The sequence below is a fragment of the Phalacrocorax aristotelis genome, chromosome 7, assembly GCF_949628215.1.
Source record: "Phalacrocorax aristotelis chromosome 7, bGulAri2.1, whole genome shotgun sequence".
In the NCBI taxonomy this organism is placed as follows: Eukaryota; Metazoa; Chordata; class Aves; order Suliformes; family Phalacrocoracidae; genus Phalacrocorax; species Phalacrocorax aristotelis.
The window spans coordinates 21,271,698-21,284,680 of NC_134282.1; the positions used below are offsets into that span (position 1 = coordinate 21,271,698).

Here is a 12,983-nt window from a genome sequence, read left to right on the forward strand (position 1 = left end):
CGGCCGGCGCCACGTCTGCCTCACACTCAGCACCCCCCACATACCCTCCCGCTTAACGTTCTTATAATTAAAGAGCTTAGGGAAGTTGACCAAGAACTTAAAATTCATGTGGCATTTGGGTTTAAACTCTTTCGTTTCTAACTAAAGCTGTCCATGCACAGCCTCCTCCCACCCCCAGCATTCGGCCCGGGCTGGCAGTAACGGGGATCGTCAAAAAACAAAAAAATCCAATATGAAAAAAGCCCCCACCCCAAGACTTGCAAAAGCGCTCCTCCGGTTCCCCCGTTTCCCCGCCGGGGCAGCCGAAGCGCGCCGCGGCTCGCCGCCCAGGGCGGGCTGATGCCGCCGCGGCGGGCGGCCCCTCACGCCGCCAGCACCTGCCGCTGCACCCCAACGGACGCGGCTGCCGGCCAAGGGGCGGATGTCACCGCCACAGCTGCCCGCCGCGCTGCCGGTGCTCGGCGCGCTGCCCGCCTCCTCCCTGGGCGCAGGGAACAGGCGGACCGGCTCCCGGGGCGTTCGGCCGAGCTGCCACCGCACCGCCGCGCCGGGGAGCGAGACGGGCGGCGGGAGCGCGCCGGAGGGAGGGCGGGCGGCCCTTCAGGCAGTGCGGCAGGAGACGCGGCGCGGGGCCTGGCGGGCGGCGGCGCAGGCGCGGTGCGGGCGAGCCGGGTTCCGCCATGCCGACTGTCAGCGTGAAACGGGACCTGCTCTTCCAGGCGCTGGGCAGGACCTACAGTGAGTGGCGCGGCCGGGCCGGGGGCTGCGCGGGGCCGCGGCTCGCCTCACGCCGCCTCCCGGGTAGCCGGGCCGGGCCGGGCCGGGCCGGAGCGGGCTGTGCCATGCCCGCGTCCCGAGGGGTGGCGGCGCGTTGCGGCGCGGTGCAGCTGCACGCGGCGCCTCCTGGCCGAAGCGTCCCGGGGATCCTCCGGTTGTGCTTCAGGAGGTGTCCGCGGCTCCCTCCGGTCAGCAGTGCCTTCCGCCGGTCGCCCGGCCCGGCCCGGCCCGGCCCGGTCCGGGCAAAGCCCCGACGAGCGGTGGAGACGGGGCGTTCCAGCCGCCCACCCAAAGCGCCCCTTCGCTCGTGGCTTAGCTCCCGCCCACGGAGCTGAGCTGACCGTCGGGGGAAGGCCAGGCTTCGGCTCAAGGGCGGTGTCTGTATCTGGGGCATTCCGCGGCCTCTGCTCGTCACAAGCCCGCGGCGTGCCAGGCAAAGCCACGATTTGGGGCCACTGATGAATTTCAGTGATGAAAACCACTCCCTGGGCCCTTGAGCCTTCGGGCCGGATACGTGCTGCTTGAGTCCGAATCACTCAGGAAATCAGAACCATGTAGTTCCAAACCGCGGTTTCTGGATGGAGCTTCACTGCCTGTTTTAGGAACTGGTTAAGTCAAAAAGGAGAGAGAAGAGGTGGGAGCAGGCAAAGCAAACAATCAATACCGTGTTTCTGTTCAGTCCTTCTTCCCCGGCTCTTTAGAAATGTGACTCAAGAACTGTTTGTTTGGCTGAAAGAGCGTTTAGGGACGTGACAGTAGTTTACCTAGTCCGTGCTGGGGTAGGTAGGCTCTTAAGTCACATGGGTGCAAATCTCCGTGTTCAGATCAGAGTTGTGTTACTGAGATGTCACAACAGAGTTGATGCAAGCTCTCTATGACGAGCTGAATAAAAAAGTAGCTGTTCGCAGATGCTGTCCAATCATTCCCTCCCGTTTTCATTATCTGTTCAGGTCAGAACAGGTCAGGTCAGGTCTGACAAACTTGGCTGAGGAGCTGGTATTGAACCTAGGATCCAAGGCTCAGAAGCCCTGCTGTACTTGTAAGAATAACATGTTAATAAATGCAATATGTACTAAAGAAACTGCTACTCATGGAAATATAAGCAAAATTATTTTAAGTACCCTTTTTTTCAAAATAACATTTTTTATCTTGTTTGAAAACACTCAAAACACACCAAAAGAAATTACAAGTTTGAAGTCTGTTTATTAACCGTAATTCACCTTCTTTCATCACAGCTGATGAAGAATTTAATGAGCTTTGCTTTGAGTTTGGTTTGGAGCTTGATGAAGTCGTAAGTAACGTTTTATTTGTTATGTTTTCAGTAGATGTAGCGTACTGACAGCATTTATATTTGGTAGGAGTTTGTACTGCATTATTTCCAGAATATTCTCTGGTAGTGTTGGCCAGTGCCCTCTAGCATGTACCAAGAAATTATCTAGGCAAGGTTTGGAGGATACTGTGCATCAGGTATCCTCAAAAACCAGTGTGAACAAGACTTGAAGGTCCCCTTGATCTATAAAATCTTTCAGCAGTACTGCAGCAGGCTTTTCGTTCTGAAACATCCTCATACATCTCCGTACCACAGGGCAGAATATGTGACACATACCTTTAGGTTCTTGCGATAAAATACTGTTGTAATAGACTGTATTAACTCAGGTGTTTTGAATCTGAAAAGAAAAACAGATATACAAAAATCACCATCTTGGAAAGCAAGAGACCCCAAGATGGCATATTGCTATACTTCATGGAGGTTGGCAGCCTGCGCCACTTGCTTTTCAGTCTCTGGCCCTGTTTTATTTAGTAGCATAAATAAGGCCACCACAGACCATGTATTGAACATATTTTACAAGATCTGTTTGACTTTGGTTTGTATGCGTTCTTCTGTGCAATATCCACAAAAATGTGTTTGTCCTGGACATTGTTACCTAGGTTGTAACTAATTACATTTAAAGTTTTGATTTAAGATTCTGTACTCATGAAAATTTGCTGGCCCTGTTAACTCTATCCATGTAAATCTTGTTCAGGTAGACCTGTTTTGGTTTTGCTTTTTATTTTGAATTAATTGATTTTTTAATGATGTTTGTCAAGACATCTCAATATCATACGTTATGCTTTTTATCAGAACAGACTTGATATGACAAGTCATTTGCCAATCTGTTGCCAAAACTAAGGTCTTAGCTCTCTACTGGGATCTGCTAGCCTGGAGACTCTTGCTTTTATAATCCCTTTTTTAAGAATTCGCATTCCAATAGTGACTTTTTCTTTTGGTATACTGCATTACAGTCTCTGAATCGGAGAAGGTTTCAATTTTTACATTATTTCTGGTATTTGCTGTGTCCATTTGCTGTATAAATGCAAATTACACCTTTGAACTTTTATTTAATGTAATTTTTCCTATTATATTATCTCACTATCATACTCCTGTCAATGGAAAGATATTACAGGTTAAAAACATAATTTTGCTTAATTTCAGACATCTGAGAAAGACATCATAAGTAAAGAAAAAGGGGAAGAAAAGGCAAAGGGTGCATCTGATACTGTACTGTATAAAATTGATGTTCCTGCCAACCGTTATGATCTTCTTTGCCTTGAAGGGTTGGTCCGAGGACTACAGGTCTTTAAAGAAAGGTGAGGCCAAGTTGTGAGATTTGTTATTTGTTTGGATACGAGTGCACTTCTGGTCAATAAACAAACTTGCCACTTGTTTGGATTTTGAGTACGATCTCGGGTGTGTAGATAAGATTCATCAGATGTTCCCCTGGAGAGGTTCTATTGTATATTTTTAAAAGACTAGACTAGAATGTGACTGGGTTTCGGATCTGTTCTGAAAATTTTTCAACTGCTGTTCCATTTGAGACTTAGCCTCTGTAAAGAACTCCTGCAGAGGAACTCCCTTGTGATTCTCACCAAAAATAATTTATTGCACTTTTCTGCTATGGCTTTATTGATATTCTTCAGTCTTTCCTTTCTAGTTTAGTAATCTATTTACCGTCCCATAGGAAATAAGTTTTAAACAGTTAGCTAATTTACATGCCAAGAAATGTTACAAAGAAAATTTTCTACCTATAATTGTTGCTACATTTCTGAAGTTTCATGCATTTGGGGAACTTTCTTTCTTTCACTTACAGACTTATTTCTGGTTTTATTCTAGGATAAATCTCCCTAGGTATGAAAAGATAATACCAGCTCAGGGTGAAGGTCAGAGGCTGATTATCACTGAAGAGGTAAAAGTGTTTACTGCACCTTTGAAAATTTATTGAGAGTTTCTGAACCAGCAAGATGGGTATCAGTACAAATTTTAGAAGAGCAGTGAGACTGGAAATCTTATTTGCAGAACAAGAGCTGAAGAAATTGAAATATCTCTACTCATTGTGATTTATTTTTAGCGAAGGGAAGGGGGAGGAACAGTAGACAAATTATTCTGCGTGAACCTAGGAGCAGATGAAATCAAAGTCTCAGATGCTGACATTGCATTAAACTTCTGGGCCATTACACAGTATACTGGAAACTTCCTTGTCTCGACCAGACCTGGAGTGGGTTTGTTTGGGTTTTTTTTCCCCTTTGGGATTCTGATGTCTTTCCATGAATTTTTCTTTTGATTACTACTCTTTCCAAAAGAGGATTTTGTGAAGAGAAGTGCACATTTAATCAGTTTTGGGTTTGTATATTCCTTGTACTTGAAATTTATAATGTGTTGCTGTTGTAAATTGCAGACTGTCCAAGTCCGTCCTCATGCTGTAGCTGCAGTCCTTCGTAATATAACTTTTACCAAGGAACGTTATGATAGTTTCATTGACCTCCAGGAAAAACTACACCAAAATATTTGCAGGTTAGTGTGTAAATGTCAAGTACGGTATAGTGTCTATGTGTATGATTTTGTCTCATGGTGAGACTGCACATCCCTATTGCAGAGAGGCATTATGTTAATGTTTATGCTAAGGAAAAACCTTTTATAGCAGCTGTCTTGATCCTTCCCATTTCTTTGCCTCTTTCTGCCTCAATATTTTCCAACATAAATAGCTGTTACAGCTTCTACCACAGTGAGAAAGAGGTGTTTTGCAACAGTCCCATTGGATTTGCCTGTGACTGTTAGGTGTGGTGTTAACATTCATTAAAATGTTGTTCATGAAAATAATTTCTAGGCTTCTCAAAATTGCCCTTTGACTTTTTAACTAAGTTCTATGAATGCAAAGGAGTATAGAGTATCTTGAGGTAATATCTCAGAGGAACTCCAAATATTACTAGTAAAAACATTATTTTGCCTTCTTCCTTTCTAGGAGAAGAGCGTTAGTAGCTATAGGCACGCATGACTTGGACACCATCTCTGGTCCATTTACTTTTACAGCTAAAGCACCTTCTGAAATTAAATTCAAGCCCTTGAATCAATCCCAGGAGTACACAGCTTCACAAATTATGGATCTCTATAGGGTAAGTGGGATTTTTCAGACTTGTTGCACTAAATGCAGGAAGATAAATTTCTAAGGCTTAACATCTCTCATATCCTTGTTATTAAGAGTTGTTCTTACAGCTGTCTTCTGTAGCTTCAGCCAGTGAACGTTCCACATTTTGCATATTCATGAGAAATGCATGGTAATACTTTATTTTTATTGTCCATGAAAGATACATCATGGTGTTTTGTGGCTAAGCATAACTCTTAGAATAGCGGGTTTGATATTAGCCCTCTGATTTATCAACACAAAGACTGTTTTTCATTATGCTTTTAAAAATACTGTAAAAGGGTTGTATATTTATCTATCTACACTGGTAAGATACTCAGCGTACAAAGCTGAGAAAAGCTCGGGGTAAATAGTGTCAGATTTTTTAATGTTGCTTTAATTGGGCCAATATACTTGAGGAAGATGTTGAATTATTTACCCAACTACGTATCAGGCAAGTATAGTTGTGTAAAAAGCTCAAATCTGTCACTGCTCTTGGCCCAGCATCTTGATGAGGCCAGGTTAGATGCTAGGAAAATATTCTATCAGGTCTAATTTTACAGTGTTTATGTGGGCCACTTTAAATGTCAGCATTTGAAAACGGTAGTATTATCAGCATCATTACAATATACAGCGCTGCTGGAGCACACATACAGATAAGTACATATAGAGGTTATCATTCTCATACATTATCATGGAGATAAATATATTCTCAAAGATCTCTGACTAAAGAGGAGTAAGAGAGCTAGGAAACAAAGGGATATCAGAGACACTAAAAGTAAATTATGTTTTTGGTATGGCATATACCTATGTCATTGGAACAGATGTAAATTTTGAACCAAATTTAAGCATAAATGTGTCAGTATTCAGCAATTTATAACTAGAAGTATTGTAGTGCTAATTTTTATAACTTCTAAGGAAAGTTCCTGTAAATACTAAGGGTGTGTGCCCATGGGTTTGGCAATGAAAGTTCTGCTGTGCTGAGAAAGGGCATCGTTCGGACAGCATGGCCTATGCGTTTTTGAGATAATCCTTCAAGAAGTGTTTTTTAATACTTCTGAAGAAAAAAAAATCCAGTTCCCTCATTTCAAAGTTTTCCTGCTTCTGAGAGCAAACAGCTTTTGTTAGTGAAGTACCTGGCCCTCAGCCCAATCCTTCCCTCTTTCAAAATTCCCATTAATCTGTCAGCAAGGGATTGTGACATTATGGAAGTTCACAAGTGAGCTGATGTGAAATTTAGGTTGTGCTTTGTTTCTCCAGACTGACAGCCACCTTCGGCACTATTTACACCTAATCGAAAACAAGCCACTTTATCCTGTCATTTATGACAGCAAGGGTGTTGTTCTGTCCATGCCACCAATCATCAACGGTAAGATTACTTATAAGTAGTTTATACTGTCACTGCTATTTTGTGTGCAGGTCAGAGTATCTAACAGAAACACTGATGTGTAATAAGGATTATTCTGTTTTCTTAAAATTGTTTCACTTACAATTTCATAGTCGTCTTTGCTTCTTTCAGTTTCAATAGCCAGATTTTTTGCTCCCTCCCTAGGTTGCTAGTGTTCCTCATTTCTCATCCTCATCAAGAGGATGTAAAAGTCCCACTGCAAACCTCTGCATTTAGCTTCTCATGCCCTTCTAGAACTCGGGAAAGGTTCCTTGTGACAGGATACTATGTTAGGAAAGCATTTTGTGTGGATACATAAACAAGGGAAGGAAGAATGCCCATGTATATCCAAGTGTTTCCTTCCCTTTGCCTCCTGCGGGGTGCATCTGCATTAGAGTGAATGGTGCAATGAAAGGTGAGAAGGACAAAGAGGTTGGATTTGGCATGATCCCGTACAATTCTAGGACTGTCTATGTCGATGCTGCGTGGTTACCGGCAGTGAAATTCATTCAAGGTATGCACTGCACATATATACCTAACAGGCAATACGAGGCAGATTTCTGTACAGCTGCTCTGGATTGCTTGTGGCTTACTGACAGAACCCTGCTTTTGTAGGGAACCAACTACTGGGGGACTTTGCATCCAATTTGCAAGAGAGGTGCTTTAGGTGGTGTCCCTAAGTGTGTGTTCTACCTTGCTTCTTCTGGCTGAGAAACAGTTTTGAGAGCATCAGTGCTGTACTTCAGTGCACACCTCGTGACTTCCAGTACAGACACAAGGCAAATTCATGCCCAGAAGGAACCCACACTAGGACCTGAATCACTAATGTAGACAAACCCATAGCGTATCAGCAGACAGCATCAAGAGGTCTTGGTTATTCACAGAAGTAGCTATGGGTATTCATCAGTCTAAATCACTTTTTAAAAAACCATTTAATTCATTCCGGTCCAAGGCTGCTTTCTTAAACATATCACTCATCAAATGCAAATATGTTACTAAAGCCAGGAAAAATTAGATGCTCTGGAATTGCAGAATCACTTTACAACCAGCAGATGGCCACTATTCTGCTAGTTTGCTTTTTCAAATGGATACTTAGATAGCTGTAGATCCGTTGCTTTCAATGTAAAGCATAACCAGTCAGTGAGTCCGGTCTGTCTTTTTCCTCTTTTTGATTCATAAATTTAAAAACAAGAAGAGCTGCTATTCTGGTAAGAATTGTGAATGTTGGTGCAGTAGACAGTGGCTTTTTAAGCTGTGGAAGGTGACAATGCTCTTTCTGAATCACAAAAGGAGTCTGTATCAGTGTCATTGCAAGAAAAGTAATAACATTTCTTAACATGTTTTTGTCTTCACATGCTTTAGGAGATCATACAAAAATAAGTGTAAACACCAGAAATGTGTTTGTTGAATGTACAGGCACAGATATTACAAAGGTAAATTAATCTTCCCTGCTTTTGATATGCTGTAATATCATTATTTTCCCTTTGTGTGGTAGGGCTCCAGTACAAAGACCTACGATAGTCAGGCATTTACTTTACGGAGCCAATCTCCCATTTCAAAAGGGCAGGATAAGTTGTAGGACTATGTAGAGTTCCCTCAGCAAAGTTTTAGGCTTGCTCTACAGAATGTTGTATTTTCATTGGATTTTGCTTTTACCGTGTCTTTACATTGACTCTAAGTGTTCAGTTTGTATGAGAAAGTAATTTAAGCAAATTAGGGGCTTTTTTTGGTCTGAGCACTTTTTCTAAATCTGAAAGGCTTCGAAAGAGTAAAATTCACTAAGGCTGCCTGTTTTGCCAGAATACTCTTTGTAGAGAATTGTTTTGTCTCCTACTTAAAACTTGGGCTGAGGGAAGGAAGACAACACCTTTTTCTTCTTACTTATCTTTTTCAAGCAGGCATGCTGTGCAAATAATTGTCATATCGAAGTCTTTCCATATGGAAATTCCGTGACTCAAAGCATGAAAGCCTAGCAGTTATAATTGCCTGTTCTTGAATATAGGTTGTGCATTCATTGCATAGTTTCTCTAAAGTGTGTATCTTGACGCTTAAGAGCAAAGACGCTTTTAACTTGCCCTACTACACAGTGATATATTATCAGCACAAATCAGTTTGCATGTTGGGGAGTGGCTTCTAAGCAAACTAATAAATAATTGCTTCTTGTTGCTGCTTGCCTTGATAGTAAAAGTAAAAATAGTGCTGTTCTGTTCATGTGAAGGAAATTACACTGTGAGGCATCAAAAACCTGTAGATTGTAGATTGAAAGTTGATCTGAATCTCATTATTATGTTCTGTTATACTATCCTCTTAAAACACTAACTGTAAAACAAAAGATTTTGCAGATGAGGTTATTTGATAATATATTTCTAAACAGTGCATGGTCCCTCCATTCTCACTTGGAACTTCATTGAAATGACTAATTAGGCTAAAGATTGGGAAGTCTCAGTTCCAACTGGTAATAAAGACCCGGTGTATCTTCAGAACAGAGTTTTGCAAAGATATACAAATGCTTCAGAACCATGCAAACCAAAGATTTCAAGGTTTTGCATAAATATCTTTGCAGCAGAAGAAAAACATTTTTTGAAATTCAGTCTGGTGTTCTAGACTGCTAGGATTGTGGTTGTTATGTTACCAAATAGAACAGAATGAAGACAGTATAAGAGAAGATTTTTTTCCCCATTTTTTGTTAAGGTATTCTGTCTACTTCAACAAAAGTAGATGACAGATTTCAATGTGACTATTATTTTTATTTTGTAGGCAAAAATTGTTCTTGATATTATAGTCACGATGTTTAGTGAATATTGCGAGAAGCCATTCAGGTGAGTATAAATCTCCAGTCGGAGAGACATTACATTTGGGCCATGTGTTAAAAACATTTTTACTTCTGTTTTTCTATCTCTATCAGTGTTGAAGCAGCAGAAGTCGTTTATCCTAATGGGAAGACCCACATATATCCGGTAAGCACAGTGATGTATCTCAGTATCCCGGGGGAAAGGATTTTATTTACACAAAGTCTGGTAAAAGTGACTGTGTCTTCTTTTTCTGCAGAGGCAGTATATGCTGGTTCTGAAGTATACTATAAAAGCTCATCTTGGCACTGTCTATGTATTAGTGAATCAGGACCTTCTGTAGCCCCATGAAAAAATAATTCCAGCTCCAGCTTCCCCTTATCTAGGAAACACATTCTGAAGCTCCACTAATTGATGATAAGGCTAAAAGTACAGTCTCACTGACATAGCCTGATACTTTAAAAAATAAGGGTAGGGTTTAAAGTTATGAGTGGTGACCACTATTGTGGTTTGGAGTTCCTGTGATATGAACTTTTTCAGGAATAAGTAAATCTGCAATCAAAGGTCAAAATCTGTGTCTAAAGCCTTTAAAACCTACTTGTTCCAAATGAGGAAAAATGAATGTAGGAAGAGGTCCTTCAGGCCTAAACCAGTGGACAACTGAAATCAGCCTCAGCATAATTTACCAGACCTGGAAGCTTTAATGCTCTTCAGTTAAAATAAGCTTGTAACATTGGATTTTTCAGTCTTCCACTTTGCAGACTCCAACTATATAAAGGTCTATAAGGCAGGACGTTGACTTCAAGTGCAGGTTTGCCTGCATTCAGCATCCCAGGCAGACCTCTTTGCAGTAATGGAGTTTTACTTTTTTGTCATCTTAGTAAGTATAAAGCAAGCAATTCCTCCTGCTTCCTGAAAGTAACTGAAGAAAAACAGAGATCTGGTTGAATTCATAAAATCAGATATATCAAGCAAGTACAAACTATTTAGAGGGAAAGAAACGTATGTTTACTAGGAGTTTTTCAGCTTTTTCTTTTACCAGTGTCAGCTTTAATCAACGAAGGAAAGACCTAGAATCCTGAAGAGATAGCCAACAAAACAGAAATGTCTGCAGTAACCAAAGTAGCTTCCCTAGCTAAAATAGAGCAGAAAATCCCCAAAGTTTTAGATGCTAAGGTTTTTAAGAAAATAACTTCCTTAAACATGTCGCAAACTTTCTAAGTAAAATACTAAAATAGATATTTCTGTGCCAATACAGAAATAGAAAGTTTTCTTTCCTTTTTTTTCCTAAAAGTCATTTGATCTGTGCTAGACCATGAGGTCTCATGAATGAGCATTCACTGCTTTAGGGCTGTGACTTGAGATGAACTGGTGACTAGAAACTTTCAGAAACTCTGTTACTTGGATATATCAGAAATTATCGGAAGTTTCAATAACAGGGATTTCATGCTGCATTCAACTCTCTAGCTTAATTGAGAACAGCTTTTGCATCACGTACTATAATATGTTTTCAAAAATCCTGCTGTCTTAAAATATTAAGCTTAGCCTAGTATTCCACACTTGTCTTCTGTGGATGTCATTTTAGTATCATAATTAGAAGAAGCTAGATTACTAAGATGTCAAAATTCTGTCCTCTTATGTAGAAACAGCAGGCATTGTGTATGCTGAAAAGCTTTGTCTTTCTTTTTAGGAACTGGCTTACCGAAAAGAGAAGGTGAAACCTGAACTCATTAACAAGAAAATAGGAATCAGGTGAGTTATTGCAAATGAAAACATAGTTTTTACTCATAAACATTAATCATGAAAAAGGTACTAGAAAACATTGATTAGTGCATTGTTTTAAAAACATTTACACCGTGGGGTTTTTTTAATTTATCAAAAATTCAGGGTTATCTTGCATAATTAGATCAACTCTGTAAGACTTCTTCCCCTGTTTTCAAGTAAAATTAATGATTCTTTATGGCCTCAAACAACAGTTACGAAGTAAAATAAAATTACCATCTCTAGAGTCAGAATCTGAGCTGGTTCTGATGGAATGCTCAGTCCATGTACCATATATAAAGCCCTTGGAAATTCTTTAGGATATAAGGCAATGCAGCAGAAACATTGATTACTTTAAAAAGCCAGTCAATATAGTGCAAGATCCATAAATTACTACTCTTTTGTTTTGTTTCAGTGAAACTCCATCAAGCCTTGCAAAGCTGCTGACTAGGATGTGTTTGAAGTCACACGTCATAGGGAATGGGAACAATATAGAGATTGAAATCCCTCCTACCAGAGCGGACATTATCCATGCATGTGATATCGTAGAAGATGCAGCAATAGCTTATGGTTATAACAACATTCAGATGACTATTCCGAAAACGTACACCATAGCTAATCAAGTAAGATTGCCCCTTCAAATAAACGCTCTGTTGTCAGTAAATGACTAGTGCATGCCAGAAGGGCTTTGGGGAAAACAGAACCTAGGAATTAAATATTTTGACATGCTTTGCCTTGAGAAGTATTTACCATGGATAGGATACAAAACAGATGCCCTACTGATCTGAATAAGTCCAAGACCAGTGGTTGCTGGTTCTTGAAAAAAGACAGGGTTTAAGTAGGGAGCCCATATTAAATCTCTAATTGGGAGATTCATTTCCTCAGGCAAGCCTAAAGGCAGCTGGCTGATGCTTTCAAAGATTTTGAGCACACCAGCATAGTACCTCCCTAGTGAATTTACTGTAATGTAACAGGCAGAGAATCACCTCGGGCTAAAAATAGAAGAATGTTTTTAGATGGAATTTGAAAACTGTCTTGTTTCATTCTAGCTCCCCCTCAATAAGCTCACAGAACTTCTGAGACTGGACGTGGCAGCTGCTGGATTCACCGAAGCACTCACTTTTGCCCTGGTATATTATATTGATTTCATATTTTTCTTAGTTGTGTGTTGGAAAAGCGGTGCAGCCAAAACTGCAGAGGATGGTCTGAGGATATGTTGTTTATAAATGTACCAGTATTATCCGTTACTGTTTTGGCAGGTGATTGTTTGATAGTGCTTTGGAATTATAGTATAATATTTTACAAGATTGTAGGTCAAAGAAATTGAATGAGTCACTGTTAATGTGGCATGTAGCTCTAAGTACAGAGGCGAAAATAGATGCTGAAGTACTGTTTTTACTTTAACTTGATAGGATGAAATTGTAAGACAGCAAGTCTCTTGAGACTTTGATCACCAGATGCAAAGTTCATCATAGTTTGATAATCTGGAAAACATACATAAAAACTTAATAGTTTCTGGTGGATATTACTACAGTTTCGAGACTACCCTGTTTCTATTTGTCTCTTTTTAGTATTGTTACTTGCCCATGATTCCTTGCATTAGATACCAAGCTGATATGTAGTTTTTCAGTCAGCAAAGAGTTTATTTTAAGAATACCTGTAAAAATTATAACGCACACTAAGGGAACACAAATTCCTCTGTAAATTTCACCGCAGGTGGGGTTTTTTCATGGAAGAACAAATAAAAATATAGTAATTGTTGTTACCAGTGGTTGCCAGTATTGTTCATATTATTTGTTACAGCCATGCAAGTAGGCTTTTACCAAGAATAGG

The 12,983-nt window shown here is 40.6% G+C and overlaps 1 protein-coding gene across 1 annotated transcript in view; it reads left to right on the forward strand.

The window, feature by feature from the left end:
* The first annotated feature begins 625 nt into the window (after positions 1 to 625).
* FARSB (phenylalanyl-tRNA synthetase subunit beta) overlaps positions 626 to 12,983 on the forward strand; it is a 39,383-nt gene continuing 27,025 nt past the window's right edge. Inside the window, exons 1-13 of the mRNA XM_075099232.1 lie at positions 626 to 738; positions 2,013 to 2,068; positions 3,251 to 3,405; positions 3,929 to 4,001; positions 4,491 to 4,606; positions 5,055 to 5,205; positions 6,474 to 6,582; positions 7,963 to 8,033; positions 9,358 to 9,419; positions 9,506 to 9,557; positions 11,080 to 11,141; positions 11,566 to 11,773; positions 12,200 to 12,280. Of these exons, the coding sequence (XP_074955333.1) occupies positions 681 to 738; positions 2,013 to 2,068; positions 3,251 to 3,405; positions 3,929 to 4,001; positions 4,491 to 4,606; positions 5,055 to 5,205; positions 6,474 to 6,582; positions 7,963 to 8,033; positions 9,358 to 9,419; positions 9,506 to 9,557; positions 11,080 to 11,141; positions 11,566 to 11,773; positions 12,200 to 12,280 (1,254 nt within the window). The 5' untranslated portion in view covers positions 626 to 680. The remainder of the gene's footprint in view (positions 739 to 2,012; positions 2,069 to 3,250; positions 3,406 to 3,928; positions 4,002 to 4,490; positions 4,607 to 5,054; positions 5,206 to 6,473; positions 6,583 to 7,962; positions 8,034 to 9,357; positions 9,420 to 9,505; positions 9,558 to 11,079; positions 11,142 to 11,565; positions 11,774 to 12,199; positions 12,281 to 12,983) is intronic.